A 27806-nucleotide genomic window follows, 5' to 3' on the forward strand; every position below is an offset into this window, starting at 1 on the left:
CTTGACATTTGACCCGATTGATCCCAAAATCTAATCAAATGGTCCCCGGATAATAACCAATCATCCCACCAAATTCCATGTGATTCAAGAAGATTTGACCTGTTCTTGACCTTGACCTTTGACCCGATCGATCCCAAAATCTAATCAACTGGTCCCCGGATAATGAACAATCATCCCACCAAATTTCATGCGATTCGGTTCAATACTTTTTGAGTTCTGCGAAAGATTTTGACCTGTTCATGACCTTTGACCCGATTGATCCCAAAATCTAATCAACTGGTCCCCGGATAATAAACAATCATCCCACCAAATTTCATGCGATTCGGTTCAATACTTTTTGAGTTCTGCGAAAGATTTTGACCTGTTCATGACCTTTGACCTTGACCTTTGACCCGATCGATCCCAAAATCTAATGAACTGGTCCCCGGATAATAAACAATCATCCCACCAAATTGCATGCGATTCGGTTCAATATTTTTTGAGTTTTGCGAATAACACGCATACAAATAAATAAATAAATAAATAAATACGGCGATCAAAACATAACCTTCCGGCATTTTCAATGCGAAGGTAATGATGTGCTGAAGTAGTTCAATATCCTCTGCACTCTTTTAGTGATGACATTACATAACATATTTTCCACAACAATTTTGTCTCTTGGTTTGTCGAAACGGTATGTTATTGATTGTTTTACACTAAGATTTATTATATTGCACTTTTCAGGTGAAAGAATGGCTGTGCCTGAACTGTCAGATGCAAAGAGCTGTCGAAGCATCTGAGCCCACTGGAACTTCTGTCGTGAAACCACAGATCCCCTCATGCAAGGTTCCTGGTTCCGAACTAAAGGACATACTGGATGAGAAGTCTACAGAATCTACGGTGGTCAAAAAAGAGGTGACTCAAGCAACTGCACAGAAAAAAGACAGCCCCAAAGCTGAGGCTCCAGTGCCGACTGCAGTCCAACAGACGGAGACAACACAACGAGATTCTGTGGAGAAGATGTGCATCCTTGTGGGTACTGAACAAGGGCAAAGCCAAATCCAGGATGTGGCTGGCCAGCAACAGCCTGATGGAAAATCTCACCAAGTACAGCTTTCTCAAACTCTAAAGCCAGATGTTAAGACAGATCTTGCTAAACAAGAAGTTGAAAAACCACCACAACAGCCCTCTAAATCAGCAACCCCTCCTGCCAAATCTGCACCTCCTCTAGTTCAGCCTGCTAAACAGGAGTCAGGAGGATTCTTTGGCTCAGCAATTCCTAAAACGCAACCTGCTGCTGCAAAGCCTGCTGAGTCAGTGTCTGGGAAGATGTTTGGCTTTGGGTCTTCTTTCCTAAGCTCTGCATCTACTATGATAACCTCAGCTGTCCAGGATGAACCAAGGACAACACCACCAACTCCACGTAAGATGTCTACTACAGCCAAAGGCTCACCTAGAACTACACCGCTAGGCTCCCCTAAAATATTACCTGCAAATGACAGCAAGCCCCCCGCTGTCAATGAAACTGAAGAGAAGAAACTACAGAAACCACAACAGGAAAAAACTCCCTCAACAGTAGAAGCCAAAGTGGACAAAGCTCTATCAGAGCCCCCTAAGGCACAAACAGACATCCAAGGTGCTCCAAAAGCAGTTTCAACCATCTGTCCACTGTGTCAGGTCAACCTCAACATGGGTTCCAAAGATCCTCCCAACTACAACACTTGCACAGCATGCAAGACTACTGTCTGTAACCAATGTGGATTTAATACAATGGCAATTGTGGCAGAGGTAAGTCACTGTCCCTACAAGTCTGCTACTGACACAAATACATATCAGGACATACAATGTTTTGTAAACCTCATGGTTTGTAATGTACAGCACGTTTATTGTCTCATGAGTATCATAAATACCAAACTTACATTAATTGGGAATCAACTGATTTCATGTTTAAAATAGAAATGATTTTATTTAATATGAAATACACAACCATGAATATACATGTGAAATGAAGGTTCTAAAAGTGGTTTAATATCTACTGCACTTTTTTTGTGATGAAATTACAAAAATGTAATTTCCACAACCAATGTACCTCTTGGTTTGTCGAAACACTCCGTTGTTGCTTGTTTTCAAACAATGATATATTATATTGCACTTTTTTTCAGGTGAAAGAATGGCTTTGTCTGAACTGTCAGATGCAAAGAGTGGTCGGAGCATCTGACCCCACTGGAACTCCTGTCGTGAAACCACAGATCCCCTCATGCAAGGTTCCTGGTTCTGAACTGAAGGATGTACTGCAGGAGAAGTCTACAGAATCTACAGCAGTCATAAAAGAGGTGATTCAAGCATCTCCACAGAAAAAAGACAGCCCCAAAGCTGAGGCTCCAGTGCAGATTGCACAACGAGATTCTGTGGAGAAGACGCAGGTCCTTGAGGGTACTGAACAAGGGAAAGGCCAAATCCAGAATGTGGCTGGCCAGCAGCAACCTGATGGAAAATCCCCACAAGTACAGCATTCTCAAACTCTAAAGCCAGAAGTTAAGACAGATCTTGATAAACAAGAAGTTGGAAAACCACCACAACAGCCCTCTAAATCAGCAACCCCTCCTGCTAAATCTGCACCTCCTCCAATTCAGCCTGCTAAACAGAAGTCAGGAGGATTCTTTGGCTCAGCTATTCCTAAAACGCAACCTGCTGCTGCAAAGCCTGCTGAGTCAGTGTCTGGGAAGATGTTTGGCTTTGGGTCTTCTTTCCTAATCTCTGCATCTACTATGATAACCTCAGCTGTCCAGGATGAACCTAAGACAACACCACCAACTCCACGTAAGATGTCGACTACATCCAGTGCCTTTCCTGAAGCTACACCTCCAGTTTCTAAGAGTCCTGCCGCAAATGACTCAAAACCAGCTGCTGCAGGGAAATCAGAGCCACATCAACAGACCAAGCCTGCACCATCAGCACAATCCAAAGGAGAGAAAGCTCCACCACAGCCTACAAAATCTACAGAAGTGACCCAAGTTGCTGCTATAGCAGCTCTGACCATTTGTCCAATCTGTAAGGTTGACCTCAACATTGGATCCACAGATCTTCCCAATTACAAAACATGCACTGCATGCAAGGACACTGTCTGCAACCTTTGTGGATTTAACCCCATGCCCCCTACAGGAGCGGTAAGTTCAATATACTTAATTCCACATGTTTTTTTCTTGTACATTTCTTTTCAGTTTGGTAATTCATCCTTGCTGTTTACTTTTCATTCTTCCGTAGTCAAGAACACATTATTTTGGATTGGAGTATGCAAGCAATACCATTGAACTTTTTTTCTTTTTATTCTGTGGATCTAGAGTGTAAAGAGTGATTAATGGGAGATTGTCTGTCACACAGCCTTGTTTCTATTGAAAGGGTGGGACAGAAAAGACCAAATTGTACCCCAGCATTGATTGAATAAGAGATGAAGATGCCAAAGCAGAGAAAATAAATGTAGGGAGAGCTTGCTTGAATTGTTTTTTAGTCTACAACTGAAGACGTTTGTATGCACTTATTTCATGGAATCTACTTTAAGTATTGACCAAAGAGTTCTCCGACTATATTCAAAACATACCAAAATGCAGGCTATGTGGTGGCTGCTAACAGTCCACTCGAGTGGCCTGAATTATAACATAACAGCTCATGAGAAGGCAGCTTCAGCAGACCGGTAGCACTTAACATGTATAAAAGTGATTGAGGGTAGTGCAACAGCATTAATGAGATGGGATCTGCTGCCACAGCTGCCAGGGAATCTCCAGCCTCTGGGAGAGATCTGACATGGCAACACCTTGTGATATGCCAATAAGCAGAGGTGAAACCGATTAAGTCCAACACAACACTGTGCACTACATTAAAGCAGCATCTTTACACCATCTGCTCATTCACAGATCTGTGGCACCATTCAGTTCAACAGCTCCTCCTTTGTGTTATGTAGGTGGCAATAGCTCAAGCGTGTACATGCTTTGGGATGTACCCACACATGCTTGTAATTGTTGAATGCAAGGTTGTGTACCATGTGAGGCTTTTTTATATTGTGTGTGTTGTTATAATGCAGTACTTATTTCCTCTCTGTACACATTCCCCTGTGAGGTTGGTCTGTTTTCCTTACAAACAGTATTAGCAGTCAATGGTTTGAATGATTAGTTTGATTGGCTTTGTCAGATCCAGTGTTTTGGTGAACACATTAAAGTTATAACAATGGTCAGTTTAAAGTCAATCAAATTATATAACACAATTAAGTATAATTACTAAAAGGTTAACTTTGATGTCTATACTTTCATAATGTAAGATATATTAATAAACAAGTGACAAAGTTGGTTACATTACATTTGAAAATACATATATTTATGAAAAATGTGTACCTTTTATAAAAAAGGTTACACAATTTTAACTTTCTATGAAAGTATTTCTCTCTGACAGTTAAGAGTTGACAATGAAGATAATATTTTTAAATTATTTCCTCTTTTAGTTGGGTTTCCCGGGAATAGATTACCACACGCCCAGCCCAAATGACACAATAGAAAAGATGTGGTTCTCACATAGTTGACACTGGTCACGCTTTTCATTGATACTAGAGATGGGGTAAGGGGGAAGATGGTGCCTAAGGGAAGATGGTGTAAGGGGGAAGGGACAAGCCTGGATGATTGCTGTTGTGTGTACAACATTGATTCTTTCCTCTTACTATAATAGCCCTGGAACAGAAATAGCTTTGGCAATAACAGCACTGGACAGGATGTGCCATCATACTTATTGCTGTGGTACTGTGCCTATCTACTATAAGAAACATGTGTGGCTTTTTAGTTGAGGGGCAGGCATGTCTTCTTTAAAAATATTAAAAGGTTTTGTATGTTTTAAAAGATGAGAAGGCCACTTTTGGCAAATTGAGTGCTGGCAGCAAGTCTATCCATTTTTCCTTTTACCTTTTCTGCTTCAGCTGATGTCATCAAAAGCCTGGGAGTGACTGTTAGCTGATAAGTAGGACATATGTGTGTCATGCTTTGCCAGCTAAAGCTTTGTGTGTGATAGTCGAGGCAACACAAATGATATTTTCTCAGTCCTTTTCTAAAATGTTACCATGTGCCTGTATCCATTGATTTTCCAATACAAAGCAATGTGACCCTAATATGTTGTCTTAATGTAATGGGCTTTTATAAGATTCATTTAAGGAATCAAATAACAAATGTTCTCCACAGCTTTCATGAGAGACTGACCACAGACTGTTGGCCTCCACTCTGTGGAGAGACCAAACACTGTGTACCTGCTGAATTTGTTCTCTTTTTTCATTGCCTCTTTTGGAAAGTGCAATAAGGCTAACAGTGCTAAAATTGAGTTGACTCATGCCGTGAACATGATGCTGCATTAGTACATTTTTTAAATAGGGCTTGATCATGTGTGAACACATAGTGCCACTGCTCTATTGTTTTCCAGTACTCTATTTGTTTTTGAAAGGACGGAGTATGTTTGTTGTTTCATGACATTATGATGTGAGACTTAGCCCGCTGCAAGGATTTCCCTGAATATGAGAAAAGGACATTGCTATTTTTTTTTTAGAACTTTCTATTTAGCATTTTCAACAAAGCGGAGTAATCCTTGACATCCAAATAAATAAACACAAGTTAACAAAACAAACAGCACACATTCAAAAGTAGGTAGTATCAGTATCCATAGTCCAGCCCACCGCGATTACAAATGTCAATCTCCACATACATGAACATCGACCTCCACAAACACCCACACCGACAAACAACATTGCTATTTCAATACATGCTGTGACTTTCTGTCAGAGAGAAGGAATAGGACCTCACCTAAGACATTTGACTTTGTTATTGTACTGCCTCGTGTCTTTGCTTTCTATCTATGCCACACCCTCTTATTCCCTCTCCTTCCTGAATCGTTACCCATTGCATCCTGCCATGAAAATGAAGGTTGCTGGAGCATCATTTGTCAGATTGGAAAAAGCAAGGGGTGTATTTCCTTGTCTTTAGAATGAAGCACTGTGCTTATTACAGAGTAGTAGGTCAATCAATGTTCTCTATTATCAGAGGGCTTGATTTATAAGGAGTTCTACTCTCTAGGGGCAACTGAAAGCCAAGTATATTACCCAGCTACAGCTTTTGCCAAAGGCATGTGCCAGAAAATCACTAAGAAACTGACCAGCTCCAGAATCAACATCAGAAAAGCACTGACCAAAGGCTGAGAAATCGTTCAAAGACCACCCCTTTCGTCTATGTATTGTAACTTGCAGATTTCAACACCATTGATACCTAGTTACTGGTTTATTTTAAGAAGGTGTGGATTTTCACAAATAATAAGAACTCAAATCATTTAGATTTTTAGTGGGGAAAAGAATACATATTGTTAAGAGCAGTTTGATTGATGTTTGAAATCTTAATCTTCAAAAATGTGATTTTCAATGTCTTTGCTGAACTTCACACAATATCATAGCCAACGCTGATAGTGAACCAGATGTATTCCCTTTGTCAGATAATAATGTATAGTGGAATGTCTCAAATGTGCATGTCAGATTGGAAAACTAATAAACACATTTGTGTAATTTAAGTACAAAATAAAAGTCAATCTTTGAAGGTAATCTATTCCCAAAGTGAATTGGTTCTTTCCCCAAGGTATTGCATGATTGCAAAATGTCTTGCTGTGAATAAAGTGAGCATTTCTTTATAAAGCTCAGCTGATCTGCAGCACACCTGTGTGTTAATAGCATAATTTCCTGACTGCTGTCATTGTGAAGGTTTGGTAATCCAGCTCAGGCTAATCGTAGGGAACAGTCTATCCCACAGCTCTCTGCTTGGGGCTGCTACTCTTTACTCATAAAACAGATTTAATTAGACAAAAGGATGATGGCAACTTTCCAAACCCTGTGGCTCTGATGCATGGTTCTGAGACTTTGTGGCTGTGAGGCTGTGGCTGGCACTGGAGGGGAATGTGATGGGATTAGTTATTTCTGTTAACTGACATGTTTTTTCTTTCTTTTTTGTTATTGCAGTCCTTTATAATTAGGTTAAGGTTAAATAATATATCCGATACAAGGTTGGTGCAGTGGTGGTGTATATGTTTATCCTTGCTGATTTGTTTAGGCATTCATTTGGGGTATACTATTGCATTATTCTGTGTTTGCTCTGTCCATCTGTGTATCAGTTCTGTTCCTTATCATGTTGAGATGTAGGCCTGTTCAATACCAGCACCTGAAGAAGTGTGAGGGGCAAGGACACATTTAGATTGCATGAGAGGGGGAATACAGTAGACTAGCAGAAAGGCTCAGGAATGCACGGCCACGGCCATCTGCAAACACTGAGTTGTATTCCTCAGTCTCTCTTTATAGCTCTTTCAAGTTGATCCAGTTACAGGGAAGTAGAAGTAGTATGGGGAATAGGACAACATTGTTGGATTTTAATTGAGTTGTGCTTTTTGACAATCCTGCTTCTTAACAAACTGTGTAATGTTAAAATGTTTTAATTTTAGTGTGCAATTATTTTCAGTGATTGAAAATTAAATTTTTTAATGAATATGATTATTTTTCCTTTATATACGGGTATAATTGTATTTATTTCCATAGCAAAGCTAGCATCAGTGCATATGAGCTGCCTCTGATAACTACTAACTGATGACATATATCATGTCAGGCCTTGATACTGACATAATTTAGCTGTGTGTAACATGAGTACATTCCTTGTTAGATGTGCTTACATTCTGCAAACAGGATAGAGGAGAGATATGCATGATAATTTATGACTGTTTTATTAACTCTGTTTTCTGGTTCATAAACTATTCTGAATTTATACAAACTAGTTGCAATACAATGCAAGTAACCTACATGTTTGCAAATAAAAATAAATCACCCTTCCGTAGGACTGAGCTGTTGATTAGGGTCAAACGTCAGTGAGGCTGTGTTTGCATCAGATCACATGAAATTGAGGTTTTATTGATGTATTAGTTGACACGATTATGAGCATCATGCACTACGCTGGTGAGCCTTTGTTTGTTACGGTTGGGCCGGATATGTGTGCAATGTAATCTCCTCCTCTGTCCTGTGTATCAGTACTGCTCTCCCTGGCTCTGCAGAGGCAGGCGCATTGCTGTGATTTGGTCTGCTAGGTTGCTTAAGACACCCTGCTTTATTTATTGTCACCCTTTCTCTCTTCCTTAACTATCCATTAATGGAGCTCAGATGTAATAAGAAATGTATCTTTTGAGGTTTATATTTTCAAAATAATAGCATTGCTTATCAAATGTAAATAGCTCTTTTGCAAGGTAAGCATTTTTATTGCTATCTAACAAGTGTCGTAAGTTCTAGTGTAGTAGCGGCTAGCATGTTGATATTAGGAACCACAAGCATTTATTAAAATGTATTGGTGATATGTCTGTGTAAATGCTTTGGTTATTTGGTTGAATTGCACAGCAACGGAAGATGGGTGAAGATTATCAACATACTGTGTTGTATTATATCATGTAAATTGACGGAAAAGGTTTCCAAAAGCTTTGCTGTTCACCTGTAAGTTAGTTTCTCTCAAGACAGACATTCCACAATAAGACCTGCTTTTATCATCCTTCTTTATGAATTAACCATCTAGACCTATATTTTGAATGGTGATCTAATGAGAAATCTTCAAAATGCTTAAAAAAAGTTGTTTTTATTGTTGTAGCGTGTTTCCTGATTACATGTTGTGCTTGTTTGTTTGATCACAGCAGGAATGGCTGTGTCTGAACTGCCAGACTCCGAGGGCTTTGTCAGGACAGCTGGGAGACTCAGAAAAAATACCCCAGCTTACCCCTGTATCTGCCAAGCCAGGGACCCTGGCCACAAAAAAGGCAGTAACAACAGTTCCAACCCAAAAACCAAAGATGGAAACTACATCCATCAAAATGGAAATCATGGCTACAGCAGCTTCTGCACAAATCAAGATCCAACCCACACGCATTCCCACAACAGCAAAGATTTCACCTGTTACAGCAGAAAAACTGCCATTGGCAGCATCCACAGCAGAACTCATGACACCCACTATGGCTACTGTCCAACAGACATCAGGAGCACCAAAGGTTGATTTGCCAAACCCAGGCTTTCCCAACACTGTAACAGAGCAAATTAGAGAGGAGTCAGTGAAAGTAGAGCTCAGTGAACCAGAATATCCCAAAGTTAAAGAGTCTAAACCTGACCTTCCAAAAGTCAAAGCTGAAGCAGGTGTTGCTTCAGCTTCCTCTTGCCCTGGGACTGAAGCTACAGTTGTACCTACTCCCCTTATTGCTGCAGAGGTTGTCCCAGGGAATGAAACTAAAACAGAATTGTCTTTTCCAGAGAAGACTATTCAGGAGGTACTGACTGATGATCATATCGAACTGACGGAGCCAACACAATCTTTACCACAACCTGAGGTGCAACCAAAGACACAAGAACCACAGCTAGTGTTGGAAGTAGAACCAGTCATAGGAGCAGACAGCAAGAAATTGGCTGATAAGTTGGTTGAAAAGATTATTGACATCACCTTAACTCCAGAAACACAAAACGTATCTACAAAGAACATCATTGTAATAGTAAGTATGGGTCCTCTATATGTTCTTGTATCGACAAATTAATAGGAAAAGAAAATAAATATTGTAGAAAAGAAAATATATGATACAATGGGGATGTACTGCCATGGCTATACATTCCCTTTTCTTAGTTAAAATGTACTTGGAGATTAGATTTTGTCTTTAAAATTCCCAATGTTTGGCGACAAAACAACCTTGAGCAAAGATTGGGTCCGTAGGTCAGGCCCGACCCTACATAAACCTGCATAGTTTCTGTTGAAGCATAATGAATGAAGTTTTCAGCTTCCTTTTGGTGCAAACCTTAAATAAAGATGATATAACATTCCTGAAAGTTAGCATGAACCTGACTCAATTTGATCCTGGGGAATCTTAGAAAAATCGAAAGGGCCCAATCATGTTCAGGCTCAATTTCAAGTAGAAACAAGGTGAAATCTGAAAAGGTTCTATCAATTCAATTCAATTCAGTCAAAATATCACAAATTACGAATGTGCCTCACACATATTTTCAAAGATGGAATTAATTTGCTGTTATTTTTCTTCTTCTTTTTTCACATTTATAGGAGCAAGATGAAAGGAATAAAGAACCAGCGAAAGAAATAAAAGTCAACCTACCTTCTTGCCAGGGTACATTTGAAAAGAAAGGTGTTCCTGCAACAGCTACAAAGCCTGAATCCAAAGCAGAAGAGCATGATGAAGATCAACCTCAGATTTTACCCATATCACAAGAATTTAAAGATTGGCAGGTGGTTAGTGATGAAAGTAAGCATGATATACCAGTAAATACAGATCCATCCACTCGAGTAAAGGAGGAAGTTAGAGTTGAGAGAAGGCGTCTAAGTTTCCAAGCAATGGTTGATAGCAGTGAAAGTGAGCTCACACCGTCACCTAAAGTCCAGAGGAGAAGACTGGAGGTCAGCAATGTTTCATCTAGCAGTGAAGACATTAAAACTGAAAGTGCTGACTCCTCTATGGAAGATGAAGAATTCATACGCAAGCAAATAATGGGTATGGGAGATGAAGAAGAAATGAATCTTTCAGAAGATGAAAGAGAAAAGTATTTAGTTGATGAGGAAGCTATCAAAAAGGTTGAGCTTGCTAATGCTTCAGTGACAGCCAAATCACCATCTAGAAAAAATAGTAGAGAGAATGAAGAAAGCCCAACCGTGAAAAACGCCCTCCCAAAACCGGACGCTGAAACTACTCAAGATGTTCCTGAAATAATGCCCTTCAAAAAAATCAAGAAAGCTATTCCAGTCATGAGACACAGACAAAGCACGGATGAAGAAGTAGAGAGCATCACAGAATCCCTATCAAAGGGATCGTCCAGTGTTCAGGTGTCTAGTTTCACCCCAGGGTCTTCACCCACATCAGCTTCATCTCTGGAGGAGGACAGTGACAGCAGCCCCAGAAAGAAGAAAGTCAGTGGGGACAAGCAGCATCGCAAAGGAAGACACAGGCAGACAACCCAGCCTCTCCCAACCATTGAAGACTCATCTGAAGAAGAGAACATGAGGGGGGGAGAGAAGTCTAGAAAAGACAAAGAGGAACTTAGAACCCATATTGTGTCACAGTCTCCAACTGAAGAAGCTTCCTCCACAGATAATCTGAAGCAGATGACTGTCATGGATGAAACCAGTAGAACATCTGGCTCTGAGTACTCTGCCAGTATAGAATCAGAACCAGAAGCTTGGCGAGCTTTACAGAGAGGGCGTAAGCCTTCACCAACAGTGATACCATACAACACTTCTGATCTGTTTGACGAGAAAGATACTGTGACAAAATCATTGAAGAGTGCTGAAGAAGCATATGTGGAAATTATTCAGAAAACAAAAGCTATTCCTGTGGTGAGTCCTCCTGATATTGAGCCACTATATGGAGGAATGGCAATAGAGGACTATCTTTATGAAACCTTAGTTGAGGAGCCTCAAATAAAGATGAGTGAATCTCAAGAGGAGGAAGTAAAACAGGATACAAGCTTTGAGTTTCTCAAAAAACGTAGGTCTCCAGAGGAGGTTTATGAGGAGATGATGCAGAAAAAGAGAGAACTGATGATGATAGAGGAAGAGTTTCAACAAGCCCAGACTGCCATGGAATCTTCCTCATCAGGGACCTCTGTCACTGGGCCTCTTTTGATTGCTGAGACCTGTGTGGTGACCATACTCACAGAAGAGACATCCCTCACTAAACACATGGACATGCTTCTTCCAGGCACTGAAACTTCTAGTGAAGTGCCAGTGAAGAAAAAGAAAAGACCAGCTCCACCACGCCCCACTGAACCCCCTAAGCGTTCTGAGGTAAATGTTTTTCCAGGTACTCGTGGATCTGGAAGTGGATCTATTGGTTTTGTTAGGCCTATGGTTCCTCAAGACCCTGCACTCAGAAAGGCATTGTTCCCCATACCGGACCTCAAAATTACTCTGTGTTCATCTGGGGAGGAAGAGGATGACAGTCTTGCAGATGAGTATGGTGTTGGTTTTTCCTCTGATATTACCCCTAGTGATGACTCCGACACAAAAGAGGATCCATCCATAAGCCCACCTTTGTCTGAAACCACTGATATTGAACTTTTCTGTGTGGTCTGTGAAATTCCAGAGCCAAAACCTATTCCAATTCCAATTTCAGCACCAGAACTAACCACTACACCCTCCCCTGTATCACCAATGTCACCTCCAACTTCACCAGCAACTCCGGATTCCAGTTTGGCTTCTAATGCTACATCTTCCTCCTCATTCCAGGCTCAAACACCTCTTTCATCAGATTCAACTCCACTGTCTACACCAACACCTCCACCTTTCTTTGAAACCCATTCACCTCCAGAGATTGCACCACTTTCTTCTGCCACAATTGCAGCAGTGCCATCTAGTGGGCAAGAAGTTTCTCATCCCACTCTTACCACAGTTATAGTAACAACACCAGTTGTGATGTCTGATCCATCCAAAGCTCAAACAACTGCAGTAGTTCAAGATAAGACTTATACAGCGGAAGCTCCAACTCTAACCCTATTGGAGATGTATTCTCCTGTACCTGTCGTGGTTCAGATGCCAGACCTGGTTTCATCTCCATCTCAGGTGCCTATCATGGCTCCAGCTAGTGTACAGGTCTCAGCACAAGGCCCAGCAACTGTTGTTGTCTCAGCTCAACCCACAATCTCATTTACAGCTGTACCTGTTACAGTGTCCACGCAAGCTTCAGACCATGTTGTTTTTGATTCTGTCACTCTGCCAGTCATAGACCAGAGGATACCTGACCTGGTTTCATCTACATCTCCAATCTCTTCACAAACCCCACTACCGGTCTCAGCACTTGTATTTAACCCAGCTCAAACCCAAGTCAAAGTGGCAGCTATCCCATCATTGAGCCCTGTTGTAATCCCAGCTTCAGTTCAAACAGCCCTGGTGCCTGCACCAGCTCCAACATCAACTATTATAACCAAAAAGAAGGTCCCACCCCCTCCTCCTCCTCGATCTACATCAGTGTCATTTCCTGAGACTAGCGCAGAGCTTCCACTTGTAAGGACTGTTCAGCATGTCACTTCGACTTTGACCACCACAATAGCTAGGGGAACCACAGTTGTTGGCCAGCCAATGCAGTCTGTATTTGTGGATATACAGCCAAGAATGGAAGACATTCCACCAGATAGTGTTGGTGTACCTCAGGTAGTGACCCCAACAAGACAAGGACATGTAGTCATTATAGTACCAAGTGTGGACAACTTATCTCATAACCTGCTTGGACAAACGCCACAGAATATAGCTAACACAGGGTCAGTAACTGCCACTACTCTGCCACAAAGAAGTCAAATAGCTTCATATATACCAAGCACAGATACAGATTCCATATCTACTAAGGTGTCAGCATTGCCAGTATCTTCAGCTCCACCCCTTCGGCCGAAACCTATGGAAGGTGCAGAAGTTGTTGACACAGTCGAAATACCTGCAGCAGATACATCTCCATCATTTCGTAACACTTTACCCAAGCCAACTGTGTATCCAAAGCCGCTGGTTACCACTACAGTGACAATAGCCACAGCAACAGTAGCACATGCGTCGTATACATCGGCTGGCCCTATTCAAACCGCAAAGCCTCCTCCACCCATACCACCTAAGCCTATATCAATTCCAGCTGGACTAGTTTTCAGCCATAGGCCAGGTGAGAGTGTCAAGCCACCTCCCCCTCATGTTGCTCCCAAAGCTGCAACACTACCAAGGATCAAAGAACCTCCAAATGTTCTGTCACTTAGCCTGACACGGCCAGTGGAATGGAAGTTGAGTGCAACATCTCCTAAGTCACCTTTGTCTCCGAGACACTCCAAATGTCTGCAAACGTATGTGGTGATAACCCTTCCTTCTGAGCCTGGCTCACCAACAGAGGTTATAACAGTTCAGGCACCTGTAAGACGAGGCTCCATCCCATCTACAAATGTGGCAGGGGTACGGACCACACCTTCAGAGCAAAACATATGCATTCAAGCATTCTCAGCACAGGATACAGTTAGGAGAGCCTCTGTCCCCACTGTAAGGTATCCACCTCCAATTGCCATAGCTCAAACTGTGGCAGTAGAGCAAGCAACTTCCAATGAATTTTGGACCAATGAAGTGCAAGCCAGAATAGACGATGTGCCTTCTGCAGTACTACCACCACCATCTGTTGCCGATGTCATGGCAGGGTCATCATGTCAGGACATATCTATTCAGGCACATAGTGTACCTCTTCCAATTAAGAAACCATATGTGCAACAGCAGCAGTTAATTACTCAGCCACTGCCACCACCTCAAGCAATGTATCATGTCATCAAAATGGCCCCAGAGCACAAGGTTCTTATACAACCACTACCAGTCCAAGCCACAGTAAGATCCCAGTATATACCACTTGTTGCTCAACATTCAAACATCGTCATGGAGGTTGTAACAGTTCCGCCAGAGGTCACAGAGACAGTTATGGTTCAATCACCAATACCAGGAGTGAGTCAGCAAATTCCTCCTCAACCGCAACTTACATTAGTTGAAGCAGTAACTCACCCTACAGAGCAAGAATTGCCTCGAGATTTCACCAAGCCTCCGACCATTGATGAACTCCCCTCAGTACCACAAACTGTTTGGCCTTTAGAAATGTTGCCTTTAGTGTCAGGGCAACTACCCTCGCAGCACCCACTTGTTGCTGAAGTGTTGCCCTTCCCTACAAGTGATTTACCTAAAGACATTATTACAACCGAGACTTTGGTTACAATACCAAGATTAGCCAGAGTATCTCCAGTTCCTCATCCTCTATCTGTGGTTGTTGAAATTACCCAAACACCAGAAGTTCCTCAGCTAATGTCACTTACGACGGTTGCTAAAATGATAACTCCTTCAATTGGAAATGCAACACCCTCGCCTCTTGTGATGCAAGTCCAACCAATGGCAGTACAGTCAGTACCTATTCCACAGGTATATGGAGCAATTACATCCTCAGTCATGTTACCATCAACGCCACCACTGGAGGTCACAGCATTGGAGCCTGAACGTGAGACAACCACAGGGACTATTCCAACGGATGTTTATGTAAGAGCTTCCATACCATCATCAGTGTTGCATCCCCAGGCAGCTGCTTGTATGCCAGTTGGAATTATTTTAACTGGAGATACTACAAGTAGGAGGAGGTCATCTATATCGTCCATAGTGCAGCTACCATACACCATGAGTGAAATATTTCCCTATGCCGCAAAGTATGAAATACCCACCCAGGCGGTTACAACTGAGGCCGTTGGTGCCACCAGGAGAGAATCCATAACCATGCAGCAATCATCATCACTGGCACATGTAGTAAACATGCCAGCTGAACAAGATATTCCTTTTGATGGTTATGCTGTTCAAATCCCCTACAGGAGAGGATCAATTCACTCAACAGAGGAAATACCACATGTATCAACGTATTCATTGCAATACGATTATCCCCGAGAGATAATAACCACTCAGGCATATAGCAGGAGAACCTCAATGCCCACTGCACAGACCATTCCGCAGGGTGTATCTGTGGCTCCAGTCACTTTCACTCAAATTCAGCAGGAGTCTATTGAGAGCCAAGAGATACGACGACCAGAAAAGGTGGTCTCCAGTATGAGTCACATGTATTCTTCTTCAATTTCCACCTCAGGCCAGCCTCCTGAAAGCCTGCCAAGCCTTGTCACTCAGGTGGTCACCACTGAGGTCCAGAGGACCACAGTATCTGTTGTTCATGAAATACTTCCACAAGTCCTTCAACACAGTGTAGCAATCACCATACAACCAGACGTAGCTAAAGTCCAACCTCTGCGAAAACAAAATGGAAAGATAATCTATCCAGGTGATGTCATCGATTTACGGACCATGAAGGTTGACATAAAGATGACTGAGCAAGGCATGGACCTAACACCACCTGAGTCATGTCGACAGTCTTTTTCAAGTGACTCTAATGGGCGGCAAATCACAGCAGTTCAGCCTGAGATAGTAAATCTTAGTGCAGAGATCACCCATGCAACCACGCTTTCTGTGGTGACAGACAGCATCACAATAGTCAAATGCACAGCCACCATTGCCTCATATAACACTACTCCAGCTGAGAAACCTCTCGATTTGCAAGGCCCTGTTATGTCATTGCCGCTGCCGCTCACCACATACAAACCGTTCGAACCGCTGGCTCAGATTGTATACAGACCAGTGAATTTCCAGCCTTTAGTCAGTGCTGTACCATCCACAGCTCAAGACATACCCATTAATCTTTCATTTGGCGCTCTGGTCTCCTCAGATGGCAAACAGTCAAGGATTTTCCCAGAAGCTATCAGCAATGAAGGTGCTGTCCTTTCTCTAGAGGCCACAGGGGCTATGGATCTGTCAAACTACAGACCAGTGAGAGCTATGGTAGCTTGGTCTGACACATGCCCAGGAGTGGTGACCACTGTTGTAGAGGATGATGGGACTCCAATCGACCTTACAGCTGGTAGGAGGATCGTATGCTGTGATGTCATTTACAAGCTACCATTTACAGGAAGCTGCAGAACACAGCCCCCTGTTACAAACCAACCTGACAACCGTTTTGGCTATAGAGATGACCACTACCAATATGATAATGCTGGACTGTATGGTATCAAAGCCATGAATGGTATAAAAGCCTCAATGTCCGAGACCAACCTGACAGAGGCAGGACTGTTTTCCTATGATCCCAAGAATGATTATGACTATCTAAGTGGATCTTCAGATGGCGCTATAGACCTCACTGCTGTCAAACTTTCTTCTGGTGAGTATGGGGGTATTTCTGTTTATTTGCAGTTTTTTTTGTTGCTTGCTTTATGGGCATGCATTTAATTGTTTTAATAGACTTGAAACTTTTAGCTACCAAATGCCTTTACTCTTTAATTTATATATAATTACAGTGATAATTAAATGATTTGCTACCCAACCACAAGGCATGTGTTGTTTTGTTCCCTTTAACTGTCTTAAGTCATGCTTAACATTACTGTTTCATTTGCTTTTTTGGTAGATGCATGTTTCCAATAAATATTAAAACCTGATTTTTTTTCTTTTGTCTTCATACAGATGCATGTGTGTGCCTCCGTGTGCTACCTCAATATTTTGGTTTTGCATCTTGCTAGCCAAAATAACTACAGATATGCATGTGAAATGAGAGTATTTTAAAATCCAAATTGCATGACCTTCAACTGATACAGCACAGTATATTTGTTTAGGAAATAATGTATGTATTAAATAAAGTAAAATATATATCTTTGGACTTATTATGGCAGGTATATCTCTCGACTACACTAGCAAAGCTACTGGAATCCACCCTGGGATGATTACAGCTCCATACTCCCAGGTCTCTGCAGCTGGAATCGTATACTCCTCTGTTGCTGCCCCAGTTCCATCAACATATGCAATTACAACTCAACCGGGCTCCGTCTTTAGTACTACCGTAACACCTAAATCAACAGTCCAGAACCAGTCATTGCCTCATCCGTATGGCTTCATTCCCAGTACAGACCCCGGACAGATAATTACTTTTGACACAGGGCTACCTAAGGAGCTTCTACCCACAGCTCTGGCTGACATCTTTACAGGCTATCCAGACATGTACTCAGACACCACCCTGGAAGCAATTGCTGCCTCTCTGGATGCCTTAGCCTCTTCACCAATATTCCCTGGTTTAGACAACACCAAGATGGCTCAGTATCAGATGGAGAGGGAGTTTCTAGAGCTAGAGAAGCTGAAGCAGCTTTGTCTCGCTGAGGAGCTGGAGTGGGAGAGGCAAGAAATCCAGCGTTATCGTGAACAGGAGCAGCTTATGGTCCAAAGGGAATTGGAGGAGCTTCAGGCTCTAAAACAACAGCTTATCATGCAGCAAGAAGAAGAGCACCATGCCCACATTGTGGCCCAGCAGGAGACATATGCCCAGCAGAAAGAGCAGTTGCAGCAAATCCAACAACTACAACTACAACTCCAACGGCAGCTTGATGAGCATTATTGTAGCACTGGTACCACAGGAAACCTCCTAGATGCTAAATATGCAGGGGTAGGGGACAGTGGCCAGTACTGGCCTGTCAAAGATGAGTCTACAGCTCCATGTATTGTGACACAGTTAGAGGAAAGTCAGGACCAGGTTAATCTTGTAAGGAGCTTTCAAGCTGATCGGGACACAGGGAAAAGAATAATTGATAGTGGAGTGCAGACAGATGATGAAGACTCAGCAGAGAAGCAACATGTAGGAAGGAGAAAGAAGAATAAGAGAAATTTTGAAAGCTCAGCTCAGACTGATGATGAGGACCAAGATGAATGGGATGCTCCCACGAAAGCTCGACGACGCTCTCGAAAACACAGCAGCGATGGGAAACATGGCTCCAAGGTCTCAAGCATTGCTATCCAAACAGTAACAGAAATATCTGTCCAGACTGACCACTCTGGATGTATCAAACAACCCAGTGTTCAGATGGACACAAAGGTGGAAATCATCAAGCATATTTCAGCTCCAGAGAACTTTCAGAGAGGCGGCAGTCTGAGCTGTCAGACAGACTCAGATAGAAGGCTCACATCTATTGAGGTGGGGTACAGCACACACCTAACAGCAGATGTCCCACTCAAGTCAAAAGTCTTCTACACCTCAGTATCCCCGATGTCCCCTGAAAAGTCCCTTGGAGGGCAGAGAATGTTAACTGCTGACCCGACCAGATTTTCCTCTGGCCCTCGTATATTAAAGGCTGTTCAGAAGTCTCTGTCTGATCCTAAATCCCTTAGTCCTACCACAGATGACAGGATGGGTGGATACTACGCAGACAACTATTCTGTAAGTCATAGCGAAATATAAATGGAAAAAAATAACTCATCATGATTGATAATAATAACTGTGTATGATTGCTTCAGAATGATAAAAATGCTTTAAATATAACAATGATAGAGAATTATACGGTGACTTGTAATATGATTGTCTTTTTAATCATTATTCAACGATTGACAGATTTATCATTTATTTTATGTTCTAGAGCCGAGGCTCTTCATCCGGTTCAGGTAAGAAGGTAAAACGGACACTTCCAGATCCCCCTCCTGAGGATGACTCTCTGACTGGACGTTCAGGCTACAGCAGCAACACTGCACGCCGCCGTCTTGCCCGCAGTACAACAATGGCGCGGGCAAAGATCCTACAGGACATTGACAAGGAGCTTGATCTGGTGGAAAGAGAATCTTCTAAACTTCGCAAGAAACAAGCTGAGCTAGATGAAGAAGAGAAGGAGATTGACGCCAAGCTACGGTAAAATGCCACATATTTGACATCAACACAATTCCGAATTTAGGCTTACACTTCGTTTCAGACCATGTGTCATTACTTCATTAACAAATAATGGTAGTAACAAATAGATATGGCATTTATTAATTACAAGAAATATAATTTCTCCCTTTCATGCAATCATTATTCCTAATTAATCTACATGATTCCCCTCTTACCTTGATAGCTTATGGGCTAAAAGGCTGCCTTGACATCACACAGTGAGACTTCTCATCACTCACACATGTCACACTCATACAAAAGGTACCATTGTGTGAGAACCCGGAATATTTTTGCCTCTTTGTTTGTAATGTTGATAGAGTTATGAGAGCTTGAATTGTAAACCAATGTGTATCCTTTTTTATTATTACTGTAGGTACCTTGAGATGGGTATCAACCGGCGTAAGGAGGCGTTGCTGAAGGAAAGAGAGAAGAGAGAGAGGGCCTATCTCCAGGGGGTGGCAGAAGAAAGAGACTACATGTCCGACAGTGAGGTTAGCAACATCAGAGAGGCCAAGGGGGGTGGCCAGGAGAGACCACGGACAGCTCCCCAGTCGGAATTTGACCAATTCATCCCCCCCCAGACAGAAGCTGATTCCCAGTACAACACCCTAAATAGTCCCTACTCTCACTATGGCCAATATGTTCCTCAGAGCCAAACCACCAGCCCCTACACCCAACAGAACCTATATCAGCAGCAGCCCCTTTACCACCAACAGGTGTCTCCTTACACAACCCTATCCCTCCCCCATGCCCAGGGTCAGTCTAGCAGCTACCAACATGCTCTGCTCTTGCAGCAGGAAAAGCAGCGACAAACCACCCTCTCTGATTTAGAGCCTAAGAACACCACAAACTATGAAGTGATACACAACCAGCCTCTGCTTATTGTGCCAACCTCCACAGATAGTGGTTATGGAGTTGCTCACCTTGGGGGCAAGTATAGCAGCTTGGACTTGAGGATGGGGCTAGGGGAGAGGAGCATGGCTTCTAGTCCCATGTCTAGCATTTCTGCTGATTCCTTCTATGCTGATATTGACCACCACAATTCCAGGAACTACCTGCTGATAGAGGACATAGGTGAGCTCACCAAGGCCTCAACAGGGCTGAGCAACACTGGCTTGGGTTCTGGATTCAACATTCCTGATAAGGAGTTGTCCAAGGCCGACAGACTACTCAGGGCAGCAGAAGTCAGGCGCACAGCAGAGGTAAATACTGTAATGTTACATCATCCGCATTTCTACCTTTCTTATCTCCTCATGATATGTTTATATTTTGCTTTTAAGGGTGCGGTTACTATCCATACCCGTTCTATTTATTTATTTGAGAGCATTGCTATACTCCTTTTTTATTCCTATGATCCAATTGTATACCATGCTCGAAATGCAGCAAAACGGATGGCAGCAACACATATCTTGAACACTGATACCACAGTGTTTTGGCCAAACAGATCGAGGTATATGAACAGACACATTGGTTCAGTCTGGCCACACCTCTATATATGTCAATGATCACACATTCTCGAGGTACATGGAACAGATATAAAATGCATTTTTTATTGTGCGAGTTTGAGAAAACATACAATGTCTGTCATATTATTTTCCCTTTTAGGTGGCCGATTTTTTAGGCTCATCTCGACTTCAGGGTTATGGCAAAGGAGAAGATGAGACAATGGAGGAGCCTTATGAGCTGAAGCTACTGAAGCAGCAGATCAAGCAAGAATTCAGACGAGGAACTGAGGGCCTAGAACACCTAACAGGGCTAGGCCTACCCCATTATCTCCCCAGTGATGGCAGTTTCCGTCACTTCCCAAAAGGAGAGAAATATAGTATTGGCAGACTCACCCTTGAAAAACAGGCTGCAAAGCAACTTCCAGCAGCTGTGCTTTACCAGAAACAGATGAAGAACAAAAAGGCTGTAATAGATCCCAAGGCCATCACAAAGTGTTCCCCAATTCAGGAGAGTAGGGGCCTGGAGCCTGAATTTGGCAGCTACATGGGATCTGGGGCCTCCTCTGTGACCAATTTGGCTGCTACAGCTAGGTTGCTTCAAGATGAGATTACATTTGGGCTAAGAAAAAACTTGTCTGAGCAGCAAAAATATTTGGGCTCTTCCTTGGGGGCCAACTTAGCTGGTTCTCTTAACTTTGGGCAGTCTGACGGACTTGGATCCACTATCAGGGCCACAGTACACGATGATGGCACCTACCCAAGTGGTACCCGTTCCCGCCCCTCATCACGCCCTTCCTCCCGCCCCTCTTCTGTCTATGGCTTGGATCTATCTATCAAAAGAGACCTGTCCAGCTCCTCACTTAGACTTAAAACAGAAGGAGATATCCTAGATGCAGCATTTGCTCCTGGGGTGGCAAGAGCAAAGCCCACCAGTCTGCCTATCAGCCAAAGTAGGGGACGTATCCCTTTTGTGGCTCAGAACTCTGAGGAGGAGAGCCCTCTGAGCCCGGTGGGGCAGCCTATGGGTATGGCTAGAGCTTCAGCTGGACCCCTCCCTCCAATATCTGCTGATTCCAGGGACCAATTTGGGTCTAGCCATTCCCTGCCAGAGGTACAACAACATATGAGGGAGGAATCTCGGACACGAGGCTATGATCGAGACATCGCATTCATCATGGATGACTTGCAAGGTGCCATGTCTGACAGCGAAGGTAAATGGAGCTGAGACTGTTGCAGCAACACAACTGTTTGGACCTGCTTGTCATGCATGATGGGTCTTACTGAGTTTGTGCATTAACTGGTTCTTTCGCAATCATCAGTGCTCCAGATATTTGTTGTTGTTGTTGTTGTTGGTTGTTCATTACTATAATTCCCTCACTCACGGTAAATGTCCCATTAGATGTTTGCCTGCTGTTTCCTTTATTTTTAATATCTTATTCACTGATACATAATAAACTTGGTCTGAGTTTATGTATGTCACTAATCAGTTCTATCCACGTTTGGCATGTGATTTCTTTAGCATGCGTTGTTTTTTTTTTTTCACAATGGCTTTACGTCTTTATAGTTAAATGATTATCCTTGCTCTTAAAACTGGTATGTCCAGAATCTATAGGTGTGACGTTATTTATACACATTATCCTCATTACGGCTGCCTTATTTTTTCATCTTTAAAAGTGAAAATGAAAATATTTAATCAGTTTATCATATATGCCTCTTAAACAAAGAGTAAAATTGCAGTAACTTATACATGTATATATATTGTATGATTATACGTCGACATAATATTATATGACAAGGAGTGTCTAAGGATCCTCACTGTCTATTTTTCAAACCCTCTCCCACCAATCTGCAGAGCAAAATATGTAGATCCTTGCTTCAGAAAAAAAAAAGTGTATTTACTTGTCTAACCCAACCTTTTAGCTATTTTGGAAAACAACTAGCAGCAGTAGGTTTTAAGAAATACTGCTGAATCATTGTGTCTAGATGTCACTTCATGTAATTACTTTTATCTAATTCCTAGCAAGTCAGTGACTTGCACCTACAAACTACAGAATAATTTAATTTTCAAGAGTACATTTCAACCCATACTGCAATGCAATTACTTTTTCTCAAGGACTACCGTGCAGTTATGTTTACTGTTACAAACAACATTAAGCACTTTATTATTGTGTCTTATTTGTCTTGTATGTATCTGTATGTCTTTGTTTCTATACGTCTTTAATTTTCTATCTGTATCTGATTTTGCATCCCTGCATGTTGTGCAATATATGCGTTTACCATTTCCATTTCAATAAAGTGAATGTTTTCTGCTTGTTGGTTGTTGCTGTGGATGTCTCGTTGCAATGTGAGATGTCTATGACCCCAAGTCATTAATTGCAAATATTGACATGTACTATCTTCTTCTGTTTAAGCATGGGATTGGTAGTGTTCTATTAGGTTAGACACAATACTTTCTGTCAATGTCAATATACAACTTGAAAAGTTATTTTTAAGATTTAATTGGATACTGTATGTTGTGCATTTTAGTAGAAACAGTTATACTTCGAGATTGTGAAAAAAGTACAATATGAAAGGCCAATGAACTTTGAAAAAACAATTTCATGATAAGGACTAAGTTTAAGAAGGTTTAATCTAATCCACAATAATCATCAAATAAGTATCATTATGCATAACAGCAACAACAAAAACAACAACAAATATGTTTAGCAACTTTAGATATGTTTCTGGACCATTTTATGCAGATCACTATGCTTAAACTATTGATAAGAAGGTGATATTTGTCCTGACCCCAGGTAAAAGTGTCCATCTGCCTTGATTACAGCACTAAGTGAATCCATGCTGGCTTTGAACAGAGATGATGCCCGAATATTTCATGAAAGTATCAGACACGGTAGAGTATTTTACAGTACTAGTTAAAACACATTATTTTTGTGGTACTGCTTTGGCTCAAACGTACATTGATTGATAGGTTGACTTTTTGATTTTTATAACACTACTGCATACATTACATTTAAATTAAACTGTCTGACAGGCTATTCATGTCAGACTTGAAGTCATTTCAAGCATGCCTCTCACATTTACTACTGATTTCAGTGCATGTGCTGAAGTATACTTACAATACAAATATAGTGTTAATGCAATTCCTGTAGTTTGTTAGATTACTGAACTTGTTAGTGTTGAACGCATTTCTGAAAAAAACCATACAACTTTGTACCCCAGCTGGAGGCCCAAACTGGAATATAGAAGGTGAGACAGCATCACAATTCCATGTAGTTACATAGAGTGTATGCCTCCATGCCGCATATCATCGTTCCGACCGGTTCACTGATCTGGTTAATTTTGGAAACAAATACAGACTCATTCTGAACTACCCACATCTCAATAGTATACAATGCATGTTATTCAAGCAGATGCCACTATAAGTGATTTACTAAAGTGACTTGAGTTATACATCATTTTGGAATGACTGCCCATTACAGTGCTTCTATAAGCTATCAGACTCATTCCAGTATTCATGTTCTCATGCACTTTTACAGAAAAATCAAGTAGCCTATGTATTGTGTGATCATGCATAAGTGTTACCACAAAAATATATTTCAATTGCTAATGCAGCGCATATATGTAAAAGCATTTCATCCCATGTGTTAATAGAATTATGAACATTGATGTTGCCAAATTAAACCCTAATACTAATAAGAACTGATAATAAGTGCTTTTTTTCTCTCTAATCAAATACATTTCGCTAACAGGCAACATTTACCTTCAGTGTATTAAGTCATCAAACCATTTCTTCTCATCATTATTGGCGCATCTCGTTGGTGGAATTAGATCACTGATAATACAAAGAGACATTTGGCAGACCTAAGCACAATCTACCCTTAGTGGCAACCTATTGCTTTGAACACCAAAGTGATGACTCACATTTCTAATGTAGAACATTTTCCTTCAACTTGCCTTGTAACCATGGCTTTAAATATTTTTTGAGCCTTGCAAAAAATATGCCAAATGTAACACAAGTCATTCATTGTTATCTGATATTACATTTCATGCTTTAATGGTGTTATATGTCTGTTTGATGAGCTTTGAGGGTTTCATAGCAGACATATTTTTTTGACACTAGACTACAGGAAGGTCTAAGACATTGTGGAGATAGTTCTCCCCCTTCACTCTGAAAACGATTTTATTAAGAAACAAAGTATTGAATATTGACTATCACTATCATTCATTATTTGTATTCTTTTATTATTGGAATAACATACACAACTCCAATGTACAGTGTTTTGTCTGAAATGATGATGGAGTAGTACTTCATTTATAAGGGCTGCTTTCAACAACAATGTTTCATATACAGCAGCTCTGAAAATGTGGACAAAGAAGAGCCCCCCTGAGACGGGGAGCACTGAATGGTATCATGCAAAACTTAAAATGCTCTTGGAAATGTATTCATCTATTTTTTACACAGTCGGCATGGATAGGGTGGACCAGATCCGATAACTATTTGCTTTCCTCGACCATTCGGGAAAGATCTTTCTGAAATTGTACAAACATGAAGGGATGTGTGAAACACTGGCATACTAAAATACTCCAATGCTTGATTCCAAGATGGATCTCTGTTGAAGTAGTCATTATCATGTTTATAACAGATATTTATACCACAGATATTTACCAATACTTCTCCCTTTCTAGCCTACCACCTGAGGAGAGAGGACACAGATTGGTTTGATAAGCCAGGTGAAGTGCATCTGCAGAGCGGAAATATGTCAAACAGGAGACAGGTGAGATCCAAGACAACAACATTCAACTTTAAACAAAGCACACTTCACATGTCACACTTTAATGTGTTTACTTATAAAAACCTGACATGTTTTCTGCAAGGAATTACATTTTTTTAATTCTGTACATTCTTTACAATTTCAGATGGAACTGGTGCCCTATGCCTTCCCTCACACTTGCATTAAGCTGAAGAGAGACCAGAAGGACACCAGTGTGTCAGGTAAAACACATAGACATTTCATATAATGATCGCACACAGTCATGTTCTAGCATCTTTTAGCTAATTAGGATTTGCATGTTTATTTTTCCTTCAGGGAACGGCCTTGGGTTCCGTGTGGTAGGTGGGAAGGAGGTTCCGGGTGGTCGAGGAGAGATTGGAGCCTACATTGCCAAGGTTATCCCTGGTGGTGTGGCCGAACAAACAGGAATAGTTGCAGAGGGTAAGATGGAAATTAGAAAAGGAGGTGGGATGAAATAGTGTGTATCTTCCCCGACTGGCTTATTTGGCGTAATACAAATATTCATTATTATTATTTTCTAATCTGGAAATACAAAATTCACATTAAGAATAGAAAAAAAACCACTTTATTGACTTTACTCTACAAGAGAACTTGCTGTTCAAATTAAGGTACAGAAGGTGCGTTCATTTGACTTTGATACACATGGTAAGAAATAACATTGCTGAATCTGAGAGATGAATTGTGCAAATGCAAATCTTTAAACTGTTATTATTTGTAGGTCATTGCATAAGCCTTCAGTTAAATCCCTGCCTGAGAGGCTTCAGTAGCCGTATGTGTTGTGGTCTGTCATGTCTCATTCACCCTGCACAACACATCCAAACAGAAAAAGCCTGTCAACCCACCCTCGACAGCACTGGGCTGTGTTAGTCATTAGGCTATATTTAGCATCCTTCTAGACTCACAAATACATGGAGGCAGGCATAGACTAACACACAAACACAAGATGTAGCTTTATGAATGTTCAGAAATCCCTTAAAATGTATGTGTATATTAAGTTGTTAGTATGTTCTAATGCTCTTCTTGTATTTTTTGTATGAACCTGAATATTAATTGGAATCAAAAATATTTTTTTGAACATAATTGCCTCTTGTTTCTCTCTTTAAAGGGAACTACAATATATTTGTTGGTGGGTTTGGAAATAATAAGATAGAAAAGGTTAGACTGGGTTCCCTGTTTATGGCATTATTATTTGTTGTATAGAAATAGGAATAGTGTTTATGCTGTCAGTGTTCAAGCATATGCTGCATTGAAAGATGTGTATGTTTCAGCAGAACATGCCTTCAGGTGCAAAGTGAAATAAAGTGGGGGAGGATATGGAGAATAGTGTAGAGAGAGAAGAGGGAATACTCTCAATGAGCACTGGCTCATGCAGAAATACATAGAGATATTAAATCAAGCCTTTATTTTCACAGCAGCTGGTGAGTTGCTTTGAAAGCAGAAATCAAATATAAAGACTAGATTTCATGTGTGTAAGTGAGTCCTCCTAAAGCTCTGGCCTTGAGTTAGAAGTTTGAGTTTCCCTATCTGTACAATGCTATACTTATTCAATGTTAAAGTCAACAGCACAGCCAAATACACATCTTTAGTTTCCAAATAGGTGTTGTACAAATTAAAGCATGTATTCAGCTGTGTGAGTATGCAGGCTGCATTATCGAGATTGAACCATGTTTCATATCCAAAGAGGAGGTGAAATGATTTAGCTGAAAAGCTCAAACATTTTGTGTAAGGATTGATAATACCGTTTTTTCTCTAAATCTGCCTACTGCCTTTATCACACCACAGGAATGCAGGTGTTGGAGTGGAACGGAATCCCTCTGACAGGAAAGACATATGAAGAAGTGCAGTGCATCGTGGGCCAGCCATGTGCAGAGGCGGAGCTCTATGTGAGACTGTGAGTTACATCTGTTATCATTTACCGCTCCATCCCACTGAAACTCCAACATGTTTAGTTGCAATATGGTAACACTGCACCCCTGTACACCTTCTCTCCTCCCTCCTTGCCCTTTTCTTCATGCCACACCCCTTCATCTGACAAATATCACTCTATGACTGATTACTGGTAAAAACCCACTGGTTGATATTCCATTATACATTTCCTGTATGGATCCAAACAGCGACCTTAATATGCTGTCTGACCCTGAGCACCCACAAGCCCTGGAGCACCATGTCCAGCTTAAGGCTGGTATGTACAAGGATTTGTTGATACGTCTGCATGCATGCATGTATCCGTGTACCTATTTCACATGAATACAGGGTG

The 27806-nt window shown here is 41.4% G+C and overlaps 1 protein-coding gene across 1 annotated transcript in view; it reads left to right on the top strand.

Moving 5' to 3' along the window:
* Nucleotides 1-27806, top strand: part of pclob (piccolo presynaptic cytomatrix protein b) — a 46922-nt gene that overhangs the window by 7004 nt on the left and 12112 nt on the right. Inside the window, exons 6-20 of the mRNA XM_056416223.1 lie at nucleotides 724-1767; nucleotides 2142-3146; nucleotides 8707-9546; nucleotides 10104-16794; nucleotides 17300-18831; nucleotides 19028-19293; nucleotides 19685-20513; nucleotides 20917-21967; nucleotides 23578-23646; nucleotides 23976-24002; nucleotides 25443-25531; nucleotides 25674-25749; nucleotides 25844-25969; nucleotides 27332-27440; nucleotides 27664-27731. Coding sequence (XP_056272198.1) covers nucleotides 724-1767; nucleotides 2142-3146; nucleotides 8707-9546; nucleotides 10104-16794; nucleotides 17300-18831; nucleotides 19028-19293; nucleotides 19685-20513; nucleotides 20917-21967; nucleotides 23578-23646; nucleotides 23976-24002; nucleotides 25443-25531; nucleotides 25674-25749; nucleotides 25844-25969; nucleotides 27332-27440; nucleotides 27664-27731 — 13822 coding nt within the window. The remainder of the gene's footprint in view (nucleotides 1-723; nucleotides 1768-2141; nucleotides 3147-8706; nucleotides 9547-10103; nucleotides 16795-17299; nucleotides 18832-19027; nucleotides 19294-19684; nucleotides 20514-20916; nucleotides 21968-23577; nucleotides 23647-23975; nucleotides 24003-25442; nucleotides 25532-25673; nucleotides 25750-25843; nucleotides 25970-27331; nucleotides 27441-27663; nucleotides 27732-27806) is intronic.

This window comes from Pseudoliparis swirei, chromosome 6, assembly GCF_029220125.1.
Source record: "Pseudoliparis swirei isolate HS2019 ecotype Mariana Trench chromosome 6, NWPU_hadal_v1, whole genome shotgun sequence".
Lineage (NCBI taxonomy): Eukaryota > Metazoa > Chordata > Actinopteri > Perciformes > Liparidae > Pseudoliparis > Pseudoliparis swirei.